At 43.6% G+C, this 16,098-nt stretch overlaps 1 protein-coding gene across 2 annotated transcripts in view; it reads left to right on the forward strand.

Moving 5' to 3' along the window:
* Positions 1-16,098, forward strand: part of SLC35D2 (solute carrier family 35 member D2) — a 92,139-nt gene that overhangs the window by 15,393 nt on the left and 60,648 nt on the right. Inside the window, exons 3-5 of one of the 2 annotated variants that reach the window (XM_040416982.1) lie at positions 1,769-1,855; positions 6,463-6,530; positions 13,871-13,942. In XM_040416982.1, coding sequence (XP_040272916.1) covers positions 1,769-1,855; positions 6,463-6,530; positions 13,871-13,942 — 227 coding nt within the window. The remainder of the gene's footprint in view (positions 1-1,768; positions 1,856-6,462; positions 6,531-13,870; positions 13,943-16,098) is intronic. The other variant, XM_040416984.1, reaches the window with a different exon arrangement.

Below are 16,098 nucleotides of genomic sequence, written 5' to 3' on the forward strand. Positions count from 1 at the left end.
TGCTATGGACTGGCCCGCCCGTTCCCCAGACCTGAATCCAATTGAGCACATCTGGGACATCATGTCTCGCTCTATCCACCAACGTCACGTTGCACCACAGACTGTCCAGGAGTTGGCAGATGCTTTAGTCCAGGTCTGGGAGGAGATCCCTCAGGAGACCGTCCGCCACCTCATCAGGAGCATGTACAGGCGTTGTAGGGAGGTCATACAGGCACGTGGAGGCCACACACACTACTGAGCCTCATTTTGACTTGTTTTAAAGGACATTACATTAAAGTTGGATCAGCCTGTAGTGCGTTTTTCCACTTTAATTTTGAGTGTGACTCCAAATCCAGACCTCCATGGGTTGAAAAATTTGATTTCCATTTTTTTATTTTTGTGTGATTTTGTTGTCAGCACATTCAACTATGTAAAGAACAAAGTATTTCAGAAGAATATTTAATAAATTCAGATCTAGGATGTGTTATTTTTGTGTTCCCTTTATTTTTTTGAGCAGTGTATAAATTCCACTCAGTACTTCCTAAGAGGACTTATACTTTGTGCTCATCTATATTTTGCTCACTTATATGTGCTACCATAATAGCTGTTCTATTATCATATCGATCTGATGCGCCAATCCTACAGCGCACCACTTTAGGCGCAATCCACCGTCCAGACCAACTCAATCTCAAAGCTTACCCTCAACTGTACCAGTCGACTAGACATTTTGGATATTGTTTTATCCATTTATTTTATATACATTTTTACTTTTATCTAGTCTATTTTTTATTGTTTATCTATTATATCCAATTCTAATAAATGTTTTATTGATTCTATGTGATTCCATTTATAAGAGTGCCCATCCATTTTTCTCTTAACTTACCTCCAGTTGTGTGAATGTAGCCTGACACAAAGAGGGCCAACATGGGAATAAACACAGAACCTTCACAGCTGAAACACTGACCGTTTTTTCACGGATGTCATCTCTTAGGCCTCTTGCACACGAACGTGTGCTGCGGTCCGCAATGCACGGGCACCGACCGCGGGCCAGCCGCATGCGGATCACGTCCCCATTCACTAGAATGGGCTTCGCAATCTGTTCGTTCCACAAAAAGATAGGACAAGTTCTATCTTTTTGTGGAACGGAAGCACAGAATGGAACCCCACAAAAGCACTCCATAGTGCTTCCGTTCCATGGTTCCGTTCCGTTCTGCACTGCATCTCCGGATTTGTGGACCCATTCTAGTGAATGGGTCCGCATCCGTGATGCGGAATGCACACGGCCGGTGTCCCATGCATTGTGGACCCTCCATATGCCGGCCGCAATACGGCCACGGGGGACACACGGTCGTGTGCAAGAGGCCTTACACAGATGTGTTAAGGAGGCCTTAGCATTTTTGAACTTGGTCGTATAATTTTTCAAAATTCTGCCGATGTATTTCTTACCTTGTAATGGCAGTGTGAGAGGCATGGGAAACGCTTGCTAATGAAATCTACTGGAGATACCACAATAGGTGGACAGATCTCTTTGTACATGTTCACACAGTGGAAATCAGAAATCACGTCAGAAAAATACACGTTGTGTATTTCTATTGTGGAACCCGAAACAGAATTCTGTGTCTGACCCTTGGATTTTGGCCATGGTTGGCACTGCCATGAAAGTATGTAGCATGCTACTTATTGAAATATGCTAATTTCACACACCTGAACCAAGTGTTTATCATTAAATATTGAGAAAAGATGCATTAACTGTGTAATAGTCACTAAAATTATGTCTCTGCTTTATTAGATGGGATTCACACTTCTTATATTGTACATAGGAAAGGTGAAAGGAATAATCACATTCCCAGATTTTGACAGAGAGATCCCGAGAAAGGTCAGTATTTCCCTTGAACCTGTGAACCTCCTGATCCTGAAGGAGCTTGCATGCACATAATGTCTCAAGATTTTCCTGCTTTAATTCACTATTTACCATATCACCTTTTCTGCAAAGGTTTCAATGCGTGTGAATAAACTCTAGGCCCGTGTTTACACATTTAGGTCACTTATTATCCACCAGCAATGGGGAATAATGTGAGGAATATTGAAGATCATTTATAAAGACCGCCTTTTTCCGATGCGCGATCGTAGCTTGTGCCTAATTTATGATGAGACAAGCACCTTGTTCTAAATTAGGCGCATCTCCGGCATCGCGTGCCTGTTAGGGCTCATTCAGACGGCCGTATGTGTTTTGTGGTCCGCACATGGCCGTTACTCTCATAGAAAATGCCTATTCTTGTCCGCCCCATGAAGTGAATGGGTCCGCATCCGTGATGCGGAATGCCCACGGAATGGCGCCCGTGTATTGCGGATCCACAAATGCGGTCCACAATACGGCAACGGGCAGCACACGTTCGTGTGCAGGAGGCCTAAATGTGTGCCTCGTCATAAATTAGGAGCATTTTTGTCAGCAAAGCCAGCGCAAAAAGGGAGTAAAAGACCAGCGTAAAAAGCTGTTTTTTGTAAATGACCCGCACTGATTTCAGTTAACAGGAAGCAGTTTTAAAGAATTTAGCTGATTTCTCTGATAAAATGCTTGAAATGCAAGCTGCCTCCACCCTCTGGACAATGATTGACAGTTTTTTTCCCTGTTGTGCATAGGAAAACACTGTTAGGCTACATGCACAACACTGTATGTGTTTTGCGGTCTGCAAATTGCGGATCCGCAAAAAAAAACTGGATGATATCCGTATTCCCTCCTGGTCCCCGCATCGCTGCTGCTTCTCCCCGTGCTCGGATGAAAACATCCGGGGCAGGCGGGGATGGGCACAAGCCTCCCAAGCGTCACCCGCAATGCTACGGAGGCTCGTCCCTGTCTGCCATTGGCTGCTCCCTCCCGACACCGGATTTTTTCATCCGTCCACGGTGAGAAGCAGCAGCAGCGGTGCGGGGACCAGGAGCGGCGCGGGGAGCCAGGTAATTATATTCTCTGTGAGGGGCCCGGCATATGGAGGGGCAGTTTATAGTATTGGATAACCCCTTTAACGCCAGTCCTCAGGGCCCATGATTTGCGCATATCCCACAGAATGAATACCGGTGGTAAGTCCTGATGCACTGACACTAATTATATCACCTGCTAAGTACTAAGGAAATCCTGAAAACATGACCCTGAGGTCTGGAGTTGAGGAACCCTGTTTTACTACACTATGCTGCCCTCAGAGGCAGTATCACGGACGTTCCTGTGGCAGGGGCCAGAAGATCAGTGAGACTGGCAACACGTGGTTTGATCTGACAGGTTCCTTGTGGATCAATTTGTGTCTGTGTTTTTGGTAATGGCCACACCCCTTGCCTCAGGTGTTGCTTATGTGGTCATTTTACCTTCCCTATTTATTGTGGCTTCTCCCACCATGCTGTGCAGTTTATAGCTTCAGCCTAGTTTTGGATTGCTGGTGTTTGGATCTCTGCGGAGTTCCTGTGCTTCCTTAGCTATTTGAAGTTAGGTGTCTTCTTCCCTTTTTGTTTATTGTTTGGGTTTTCTTGTTGCTCTTTTCCCTGTCATATGTGTTTAGGCCTAACGAGACTCCAGTTCGTCTTACCGTTTGGAAGAACATGTTGTCTCTTGTCCTGACATTAGTACCAGGGTCCTACAGGGTGAGTTAGGACTTTAGGTTCCTGTGTATGAACTCACCTACCCTTTGATTAGGGTTTCTCTAGGAGGTGACCTGATCCTTTCCCTAGTTTCCAGGCCTTTTTGCCTTCACCCCTTTCCCTCTTACATTCGGTGGGAAATAATGTCCCTTATAGTGGTCCCAGCAGTAATAATGTCTCCCATAGTGGTCCCCAGCAGTAATAATGTCTCCCATAGTGGTCCCCAGCAGTAATAATGTCTCCTATAGTGGTCACCACCATTAGTAATGTCTCCATAGTGGTCTCCAGCAGTAATAATGTCTCCCATAGTGGCCACCACCATTAGTAATGTCTCCCATAGTGGTCCCCAGCAGTTATAATGTCTCCTATACTGGCCACAAGAATTACTAATGTCCCCACATAGTTGATCCCTGCTAAAGTAATTCCTCCCATAGTGACCTCAAGAATTAATAATGTTCCCCATTGTGCCCCATAATGTCCCCCATAGTGGCCCCCAGCCCCCAGGGAGTGGAGTGGTTTCTCTCCTTGCACACGTCTGCTGTAGAGCCACCTAATCTTCCTCGCCTCGTCTTAATAAATGACTCCCAGTGAGTAGGGATGAGCGAACTTCTGTTTTCAAGTTCGGCGTACAAGGTCTGTGTTCGGGTTATCTAAGAATTCCGTTATGGATTCCGCTACCACAGACCATAAGTTGTGGAACGTGGTAGCGGAATTCATAACAGAATTCTTAGAACCTGAACCTTGTACGCCGAACTTGAAAACAGAAGTTCTCTCAACACTACCAGTGAGTGAATCAGGCCATAGTCTAGATACAATTGTAGCAAGCTATTAGGTACTGTAAGTATTACATCAGCACAGGCTTTCATCCTCTGTAAGGAACCAAGAATGTTTCCAGGAAACAGATCTCAAACTGATAAGGAATTTAAATACATACACATATAGAAGAAAGTGGCAGAACCTTTCATTATACAACAATGATTAATCTTTATTTACATAAAACAAGAAAAACCCTTTTAGGGTTAATTCACAAGACTGTATTTAAGGGTTCGCATCCATTCCATAATTTTGCGGAACGGATGCAGACCCATTCATTTCAATGGGGCTGCAAAACATGCAGACAGCACACCGTGTGGTGACCACAATTATATGTCCTTTTTACGGCCACGCAAAAAAGATAGAGCATGTCCTATTATTTTCTGTAATTGCTGACAAGAATAGGCATTTCTATAATAGGGCTTGCCGTTTACATTCCGCAAAATGCGGAATCCGTGTTTTGCAGATACTTAATCCGCAAAAGACATACGGTCATGTACCCTTAAGGCAGAATTCACACAGTTTTTTTTAGGCAGCTTTTGATGCAATTTTTATGCATTTTGACCGCACTTTTTGGTGCTGAAAGTCCATGGAAATTTTGAAATGTACTGTAACACAGTCCTGAAATCGGCTGCATACATTAGAATGGGGTTGTGTTTGAAGTATATGGATGTTCATTTACAAACCCCATTCAGTACGGGACAATCGTAGAAATTTCTGCAACAAATCTGCCACCCGAAGGCCATAATCAGATGTGGCAGATTTGTTGTAGATCTGTGGTATGGGTTTTGGCACGAAAATCCACAATATAGTACAGTGCAATACAAGAAAATTGACATTGAAAACCTAATTCACTTGTACTAGATTTTTCCACTGCACATTTGAGGGTATGCAATTAATTTTTTATCTGCCACATATAATAAAGAAAAAATATAACAACTGTCAAAAATGCTTATAAATTAGTTACACTGCGAAGTACACTGGGTACCCAGAAAGATTATCAAAATTAGGGTTATTCACTTTAGAAAAAAGATGACTAAGGGGAGATCTAATTACTATGTATAAATGTATCAGGGGTCAGTACAGAGATCACTCCCATCATCTACTGATCCCAGGACTGAGGGGACATCCTCTGCGTCTGAAAAAAAGAAGGTTTGTACAGAAACATAGAAAAGGATTCTTTACGGTAAGAGCAGTGAGACTATGGAACTCTCTGCCTGAGGAGGTGGTGATGGTGAATTCACTAAAACAGTTCAAGAGGGGCCTGGATGTATTTCTGGAGCGTAATAATATTACAGGCTATAGCTGCTAGAGAGGGGTCGTTGATCCAGGGAGTTATTCTGATTGCCTGATTGGAGTCGGGAAGGAATTTTTCCCCCTAAAGTAAGGAAAATTGGCTTCTATGGCCTCATGCACATGACCGTTGTTGTGTTCCGTTCCACAAAATGGGGTTCCGTTGTTCCGTTTCCATTTTTGTTTCCGTATGTATTCCTTTATTTTTGGAGGACCACCAGACATAAAGGAATGTAAAAAAAAGTCTAAGACAGGTTTGCCATGCAAATGATAGGAAAAAAAACGGACGCGGATGACAATCTTGTGTGCCTCCGTGTTTTTTAGCGGTCCCATTGACTTGAATGGGTCCGCGAACCGTTTTCCGTGAAAATAATAGGACAGGTTATATTTTTTTGACAGATTGGAACCACGGATCACGGACGCGGATGAAAGTCAATGGGTCCGCGGAAAATCACGAAAAATGGCACAACGGACACGGAATAAAACAATGGTCGTGTGCATGAGGCCTACCTCAGTTTTTTTTTTGCCTTCCTCTGGATCAACTTGCAGGATAACAGGCCGAACTGTATGGACAAATGTCTTTTTTCGTCCTTATGTACTATGTTACTATGATCAAACCTTCATCTAATGTGGTGAACTGCTCAGATCCAGTGCTGACAGAATTCCAATGTATTATAAAACCAATGTGTAAATTAACCTCAACAGTTACGTCAACTGTTTAAACTGATTGTCACTTCCTTCTGTTTGCAGTTATTTCCTTTACCTTTATTATACATTGGTAATCATTTAACAGGATTATCAAGCACACAGAAACTAAGGTAAGGGTAACCATTCAATTTTCTGACCTAGCTGAGTTAAGCCTTCATCTATATAAAGTCATGTACATGTTAAATAAGAAATGCCTAGTTCTAATCTTGACAATGCAAACACCATAGAAACTTCAGCTTCATTCAGTGATGTTTGCCAGGGGCCTTCTGAAATCCGCCCTTGTCAATAAACGTAAGGGCTCGTTCACACGAACGTTTTTTGCGTTCCGTATATGGGCCGTTTTTTGCGTTCCGTATACGGTCAGTATACGGAACCATTTATTTCAATAGTTCTGCAAAAAAAACGGAATGTACTCCGTATGCATTCTGTTTCCGTATTACCGTTCTGTTCAAAGATAGAACATGTCCTATTATTGCCCACAAATCACGTTCCGTGGCTCCATTCAAGTCAATGGGTCCGCAAAAAAACGGAACACATACGGAATGTACTCCGTATGTCAATGTACTCCGTATGTCTTCCGTATCCGTTCCGTTTTTGTGGAACCATCTATTGAAAATGTTATGCCCAGCCCAATTTTTTCTATGTAATAACTGTATACTGTATATGCCATATGGAAAAAATGGAACAGAAACGGGAATACTACTGAAACAAAAAACGGAAAAATGGATCCGTTAAAAACGGCCCGCAAAACACTGAAAGAGCCATACGGTCGTGTGAACAAGCCCTTAGGGCTCATGCACACGACAGTATGGCTTTTTCAGTGTTTTGCGGTGCGTTTTTTACGGATCTGATGTTCCGTTTTTTGTTTCCGTTGTGTTTCCGTTTTCTTTCCATTTTTCCGTTCCGTTTTTCCCGATGCCATATACAGTATACATAGAAAAAATTGGGCTGGGCATAACATTTTCAATAGATGGTTCAGCAAAAACGGAACAGATACGGAAGACATACGGATGTGTTCCGTTTTTTTTGCGGACCCATTGACTTGAATGGAGCCAAGCACCGTGATTTGCGGACAAGAATCGGACATGTTCTATCTTTTCACGGTACGGAAATACTGAAACGGAATGCACACGGAGACACTTCAGGTTTTTTTTCTGAACCATTGAAATGAATGGTTCAGTATATGTACCGCATACTGACCTCAAAAAACGTCCAGTATACTGAACGCAAAATACTGTCGTGTGCATGAGCCCTAAGGCAGAGGCTACATGGCCATCTTGGCTGCAACACCCATCTCACAACTAAAGATCGCTGTGCAGCCATTGAACTAAATGGGGTTGCAGTGTGGCTGTCTAGTTGCTATGATGTGACCCCAGAATCTTTGGCAGGACGACAAGGGACATGTAGACATCAGAATCCATTATATTATTGACATAAGCAGCAAAGAATTTAATCCCAAATGTACGTGTAACGGATCACCTGGCACCCCGACTGAGTACCTCCGTTGACGGATGCGCCTAGCGTTTTCCTGAGGCTTCCAAGCACTCTGGCAGACACCACAATCACCGAACCGAAGCAGCATATAAATCCTCTCCCAAGCATATGAATGCTGTAGACAGTTGAATAGGAAACCATACGAATAGGTTTTCACTCCTAGCAGTCAAACTGGGACAGCATGCAATCAATCCTCCCCCAAGAATGAGACGACACTTCACCTGACCTTGAGGGTTAAAACAGGAACTCCCTTTATTTTAACACAAGCATTGATTTATACACATCTTCCAACAAGGTACCACCCACAGGGCTCTGCAAAAACAGCCAATCACATGTATCCACAGTATTCAAACCTTCCCAGCAACTGTACACAAAATCCCCTTCCCTCTGCCTCTGTCTGTAACGCAATAAACAAAACACAATGAGCATTGTCTGAGATGTAATTAACCAACACAATAAGCATTGTCTCAGACGCAATCCACAAAATACAATTACCAAACGTAATGGACTAACTTGAACCCTGGCATGCACATATTCAATTTAACCGAACACATAATAACATACATAGTATTTAAGACAGCCTGAATGCAATCTGCTACACAGTCTTAAAGGGGCATTGTTCCTAAAAGTCATAACATGTCCACGGATGGCCATTAAAGGGCCAGTAGCAGCAATATCAAATACCACATGCCCAAATATTGCATTCAAACGTACCAATTCATCAGGGGCCATAGTCAGCAGGTAGGAGGCGGGCAGCCAGGCCTCTCCAATGCCCAGTGGTGAGGCGGGTTCCGCCACAGTACGCAAGAGAAGCCACCATGAAGTCTAAAATCTATTGTGAATACAGGACCCTTAGGCCTCATGCACACAGCCGTTACGTTTTTTGCGGTCCGCAAATTGCGGATCTGCAAAACACGGAAGCCGCCAGTGTGCCTTCCGCAATTTGCGGAACGGAACAGGCGGCCCATTGTAGAAATGCCTATTCTTGTCCGCAAAACGGACAAGAATAGGACCTGCTATATTTTTTTTGCTGGGCCACGGAATGGAGCAATGGATGCTGTCCGCATCTTTTGTGGCCCCATTGAAGTGAATGGGTCCGCACCCGAGCCTCAAAAACTGCGGCTCGGATGCGGACCAGAACAACGGTCGTGTGCATGAGGCCTTAGCTGTAGCTTTCCCTTGATAAAAATATGCCGCGATTGTCTTCCTTAGTGTGACTCATTTTAGCAGAATTATGGTGCATTTAGGTTAGTAAATCCCCCCAGTGTTTTTTGACACCTTTCTCTACCTTCTCAATCATTAAAGTGTTTTCCTGTGATTTACATTTGAAAGCCCATGTTTACGGCCCTATTACACGGAGCGAATATCGTACAGATTCTCGTGTATGCAAGCGAAAATTAACGAGAATCGTGTGAGGTAATAAGTATGAACGATTCAAAGATTAGCGACAAATCGCTCTTTTCTTATCCACCGTGATCTTGCAGCATGCAAAAAAATCATCGCTCCTTGTTAATAGAGCCTTTCGTATAATATGGAGTCGACTACTCGCTAACAATTCATACATGTCTCTTGACTAAGCATCTGTCCCCCATCTTTACATGTAATAACAAGGAACGATTTAAAAGCGAACGAGTAACGACCGCAAGTACGAACGAATATGTGTATAATAAGCTAAATTATCGGTAACGAGTCGCTACATCTTTAATCGTTTATCGAGCTCTGTATGACATCTGCTGGTGGAATAGTACCTTCAGGATAAGCCATCAATGTATAATTGGCGGGACTCACATTCCCGAGAATCCTACTGGTCATGATTGGCAGAACAAAGGATAGGTCATCTACTGAATACATGTTCTGTGTCCCTGCCTCTATCCTAGTGATTACGTGATTGTTAGGGTCCATTCACACGTCTGCAAGTGTTTTGCAGTCCGAAAATTGCGGATACGCAAAACACGGACACTGGCCATGTGCGTTTCGCATTTTGCAGACCGCACATGGCCGGCACTATAATGGAAATTACTTTTTTTGTCCGTGTCTGCAGATAAGAATATGACATGTTCTATTTTTTTACGGGGCCGCGGAACGGAAGTGCAGATGCGGACAGCACACTGTGTGCTGTCCGCATCTTTGGCAGCCCCATTGAAAATGAATGGGTCCGCACCGATTCTGCAAAATTGCGGAACCGATGCGGAGCCATTTTGCGGATGTGTGAATGGACCCTTAAATAGATTTCATGTGAACCAGCTCTGATTCTTGTCAGGGCTGTTTTCCCTTGTAACTGGGGCTATTATGACCATTCCTGTGACAGGGGAAAATGGAGCTTTAAAAGTAAGGCATCTTCCACACGGGCGTCATGTTTTTGGCCCGGATAAGATGCGGGTGCATCAGGGGAAAATGTGCGATTTTTCCGCGCGAGTGCAAAACATTTTAATGCGTTTTGCACGCGCGTGAGAAAAATCGGCATGTTTGGTACCCTAACCCGAACTTCTTCACAGAGGTTCGGGATTGGGTTAGGTGTTGTGTAGATTGTATTATTTTCCCTTATAACATGGTTAATACAGAATGCATAGTACAATAGGGCTGGAGGGGTTAAAAAATAATAATAATAATTTAACTCACCTTAATCCACTTGTTCGCGCAGCCCGGCTTCTCTTCTGCCTTCATCTGTGAGGAAAAGCACCTGTGGTGATGTCACTGCGCTCATCACATGGTCCATCACATGATCCAGCACCATGTTTGTTTGTTTTTTAACCCCTCCAGCCCTATTGTACTATGCATTCTGTATTAAGAATGCTATTATTTTCCCTTATAACCATGTTATAAGGGAAAATAATAATGATCGGATACCCATCCCGATCGTCTCCTAGCAACCGTGCGTGAAAATCGCACCGCATCCGCACTTGCTTGCGGATGCTTGCGATTTTCACGCAGCCCCATTCACTTCTATGGGGCCTGCGTTGCGGGAAAAACACACAAAATAGAGCTTTCTGCGATTTTCACGTAACAAACAATTGATGCGTGAAAATCACCCCTCGAGTGCACAGCCCCATAGAAATGAATGGGTCCGGATTCAGTGCTGGTGCAATGCGTTCACCTCATGCATTGCGCCCGCGTGAAAGGGGCCTAAATGAGAACACAAGTATTTCCTTTCTGACACGTTATGGAAAAATAGATAAAACCTCTTTAACCCTTTCAGGACCAAGCCATTTTTCACCTTTCTGCCTAGGCCATTTAGCAAATCTGACGTGTCATTTTATGTGGTAATAACTTTAAAACAAATTTTTTTTTTTTATTTATAAAAAAAATACCTAATTTCTAAATTTTAATTTCTCTACTTCTATAATATATAGTAATAACTCCAAAAATAGTTATTACTTTACATTCCCCATATGTCTACTTCATGTTTGGATCATTTTGTGAATGCCATTTTATTTTTGGAGACGTTAGAAGGCTTAGAAGTTTATAAGCAAATCTTGAAATTTTTCAGAAAATTTCCAAAACCCACTTTTTAAGGACCAGTTCATGTCTAAAGTCACTTTGTGAGGCTTGCATAATAGAAACCACCCAAAAATGACCCCAATTTAGAAACTACCCCTCTTAAGATATAAAAAATTGATTTTACAAACTTTGTTAACATTTTAGGTGTTCCACAAGAATTAATGGGAAATGGAGATGAAATTTCTGAATTTTTTGGCAGATTTTCCATTTTAATCTATTTTTTTCCGCTAACAAAGCAAGGGTTAACAGCTAAACAAAACTCAATATTTATTGCCCTGATTCTGTAGTTTACAGAAACATCCCATATGTGGTCGTAAACTGCTGTACGGGCACACGGCAGGGCGCAGAAGGAAAGGAACGCCATATGGTTTTTGGAAGGAAGATTTCACTGGGATAATTTTAAGCTGCCATGTCACATTTCATGACCCCCTGATGCACCCCTAGAGTAGAAACTCAAAAAAATGTTCAATAGATGGTTACGCAAAAACGGATACGGATACGGAAGCATTTCCGTATGTGTTCCCTTTTTTTTGCGGACCCATTGACTTGAATGGAGCCAAAGAACGTGATTTGCGGGCAATAATAGGACATGTTCTATCTTTCAACGAAATGGAAAAAGGGAAATACGGAAACGGAATGCATACAGAGTACATTCCGTTTTTTTTGTGGAACCATTGAAATGAATGGTTCCCTATACGGATCGCATACGGAACGCAAAAAAGGCCCGTAAACGGAAAAAAAAAACGATTGTGTGAAAGAGGCCTGAGGAAGGCATTGGGCTGCCTTCTCTGCCATCGGGTCCCCGTCACAGCTCCGATCCCCGCAAGGACACCGCACATGCTATTGTTAGCACTGACAGCGGCACATCAAGGGTTAATGCGCCGGCATCAGTGTTTTCACTGATGCCGGTGCATACAGCAGGGGGCTGGCACTGATGCCGGATCGGGCTGCCGCAGCTCCTGCACCCGCCTGATCAGCGTGCCGTACCTGTACGGCGCTGGGCGTTAAGTCACGTCCGGTTGCGCCGTACATGTACGGCACAGGTCGTTAAGGGGTTAAAGAAAATCCGTAGCCAGATTCATGCTTCCCGAACTATGGGCAGCACGAAACCTCAACATGGTCCCTCATGACAGAGAGCAATGTTTTACTATGAAGATTTAAAAACGAGGCAGACAACGGGGGAAGATTCCAGGCATGGATAGATGACTTCCTCTGCCCTGCTCAGCTTGACTGACAAGCCTAGGTATGGGGTGTATACAGAGAGACCTATCAATCAAGCTGAGCAGGACTAAATTTAGGGAATTCAAGTGCCGTTTCTACGCCGTCCTCGGCACTTTCCAAAATGGGGGTGGCGGGGGTGCGTTGTGAGCGGGATAATAGCACTGGCACATTTACCATAATTTATGACAGTTTACTAATGTACAGTAAATGATGATTGAAATCTGCAAACAGACTGCCAGAGGATGCACTTCGCTTTAAATTATGTGAATCTTCTGGGGATATCAAGACGGGCGTGGCAATGCCTGTCTTCATAAATGACTCCCAATATTTCTGTTAAAAACCACTGGGTTTTAGAATAAAACATGACTCTCTGTTATGAGGGACCCTGTCAGGATTTTACGTTGCCAATGGTTCAGAGGCATAAACCTGATGACAGGTTCTCTTTCCGTCATTTACCAGCACCTGCAGTGCTCCCTTTACAGGATTAGTCAAGTAATTGTAGTGGTTGGATTAGGGCGGGTTCGCACTTGCGTTAGGGAATTCAATTGTAGGTTCCATTTATAATTCCGACGGAATGTAAAACGGAAGCGTTTAAGAGACACTCCATTTTGAGCCGTCATAATAGAAGTCTATGGGGAAGCATAATGGTTCCTTCTGATTTCCATTATGCAGGACGGAAAAAAGTCCTGTCAACGGGACTTTGTTTTCCGTCCTTCATAACGGATAGCAGACGATCCCTTATGCTTGCCCATAGATCTTTATTATGGCGGATCAAAATGGAATGCCTCTCTAAAGGCTTCCGTTTTGCATTCCGTCTGGGAATTCCATTATATTCCGTTATAATATATTATTATATTCCACATGGGAGAATTCACACTTATCTAGGCCTTGCCCTGGAGGCACAGACAGCAGAACTGGGAATTATTCCCTTTTGCACACAAGCTTCATGTGGGATTTTGACCAAAATTGGTATTTGAAAAAAAAACAAAAAAAAAACAGGTTTATCAAAAAATGTCACCTACAGAGGGCGTTAACAAATGAAATACTGTCTAAACATTTACTTTGACGCTGAGCAAACATTCCTCATTTGTGCAGGGTTGAAAGTGTACTGAAAATCCATTTAACATATCTGAGCATGAGGAAAACTGAGATATTTTAACTTGTTCTAGCTCTGAAATCATAATCTGCCCAAAAATGTATCGACCTTACCCCTGTGTATTTTACTGTGTTCTTGCAGCTTGCCGATGTTTACAGTTCTTCGGAAATTTTCTATTTTGTTTACACTCCTCCTTGAAATAATCATTTTAAGGTAAGTTTGACAGAAAAAGAAAATGACACATGGTAATAGTATATCAGGAAATCAGTTCTCGCCCAGAAGGAAGTAAGGGTGCATTCACATCACCGTTTAGCTTTCCGTTCTTCTGATCCGTCAGAAGAAGAGAGAGAGAGAGAGAAAAAAAAAACAGGATCCTGTAAAAAAACGGATCCTGTTGCATCAGTTGTCATAAGTGAAAAAAAAATGGAAGGTTTACAAACAACATCACTTAGCAACCATCAGTGAAAATCGCATTGCAATCCGCACTTGCTTCCGGATGCAATGTGTTTTTCACTGAAGCCCCATTCAGGTCTATGGGGCCAGAACTGCGTGAAAAACGCAGAATATAGAACATGCTGCGTTTTTGCACGCAACGCAGAACTGATGCGTGAAAAAAACGCTCATGTACACAGACCCATTGAAATGAATGGGTCAGGATTCAGTGCGGGTGCTATGCGTTCATATCACGCAACACACCCGCGTGGAAAACTTGTTCGTGTGAAAGGGGCCTAAGGAGAACCAGTACCTTCTATTAGTTTGTCCAGGGAGCTGAGACAGACACCGGGGGGTCTTTAATATGAGTGAGTTTTCTATCTTGATGAGGGGCATGTAGTGAATGAATGGCATCCGGACTGAATCCTGGCCCATTCGTTTTTCACTCATCATTTCTGTTTTTTGCCCGCCCTCCTATTCCCTTGCGTCATCCTTCGGTCCGGCCGAGATCTCGCGCCTGCGCACTGCCTCGCCGGGCTGGGGCATGCACACTGCGATGCCCATTCTTGGCACAGCATCGCTTTAACTACTGCGCATGCTCCGGCAAACGCCATATTGCCGCTGGTTTCGCGCAGTTCGCCGGCGCATGCGCAGTAGTTAAAGCGATGTTGTGCCAACAATGGGCATCGCAGTGTGCATGCCCCAGCCCGGCGAGGCAGTGCCCAGGCGCGAGATCTCGGCCGGGCCGAAGGATGACGCAAGGGAATAGGAGGGTGGGCATAGGCAGAGGCTGGGGCGGGGAAGCAATAAAAAAAGGCAGAACAGCCTGGGCTCCTACACAGTGAACGCCACCCGTGGCGACTTGTGAGTGCTCATTTGCATATGAATCAAAGTTCGATTTTCCAGCTTCTGCAAGTGTAAAGAAAAAGACAAAGGTACTATTACATTCATGTGTAGGTGTGCTATAGGACAATGTAAGCACTGTATATGGCCATATGGAGGTGACAGACTCCCTTTAACCAAATATCACAATAAAATGTATTATTTTATTTTTAGCGTCCTTCTAACAACTGTGAGTTAGCTCATAGAATTTCCCTACCTCCTGATATGACATTTTGTTTCCCTAGAGGTCTATGGGGGTGAAGAGGTCATAGTAAGAAACTTGGTGGTCTATAACATCTTCAGTGATTTAGGGCTCATGCACATGACCGGATGTATTTTGCGGTCCGCAATAAATACGGATGACGCCTGTGTGCATTCCGTATTTTGCGGAACAGAATAGCTGGCCCCTAATAGAACAGTCCTATCATTTTCCATAATGTGGACAATAATAGGATATTTTTGCGGAACGGAAGAACGGACATACAGAAATGGAATGCACACGGAGTACCTTCCGTTTTTTTTGCAGACCCATTGAAATGAATGGTTCCGCATACGGTCCGCAAAAAAACGGAACAGACACGGAAAAAAAATACGTTCCTGTGCATGAGCCCTTAGGCCAGGGATGGCTAACCTGCGGCCCTCCAGCTGTTGCAAAACTACAACTCCCAGCATGCCCAGACAGCCTACAGCTATCAGCCTACAGCAGGGCATGGTGGGAATTGTAGTTTTACAACAGCTGGAGAGCAGTAGGTTGGCCAGCCCTGCCTTAGGCAGTGAAGGCATTCACTCCAATACAGGCTATATCAGTGACATGCTTGAAAGGGACTGGCTGCCACCCATCTTTATACAGATCATGGACATAGTCTGTGTCAGAATAAATGTGAAAGCTTAGCTTTGGAGGGATTCGGAATCAGAACAGATGACATGATACATATCAAATTTACATTAGTAAGTTAATTTTTTTTTACATTTTATTTAAAGAAGACCTGTCACCACAAAATGCAGTGCAATCTGCAGGCAGCATGTTACAGAGCAGGAGGAGTTGAGCAGATTGA

Source organism: Bufo bufo, chromosome 2 (genome assembly GCF_905171765.1).
Source record: "Bufo bufo chromosome 2, aBufBuf1.1, whole genome shotgun sequence".
NCBI lineage: Eukaryota > Metazoa > Chordata > Amphibia > Anura > Bufonidae > Bufo > Bufo bufo.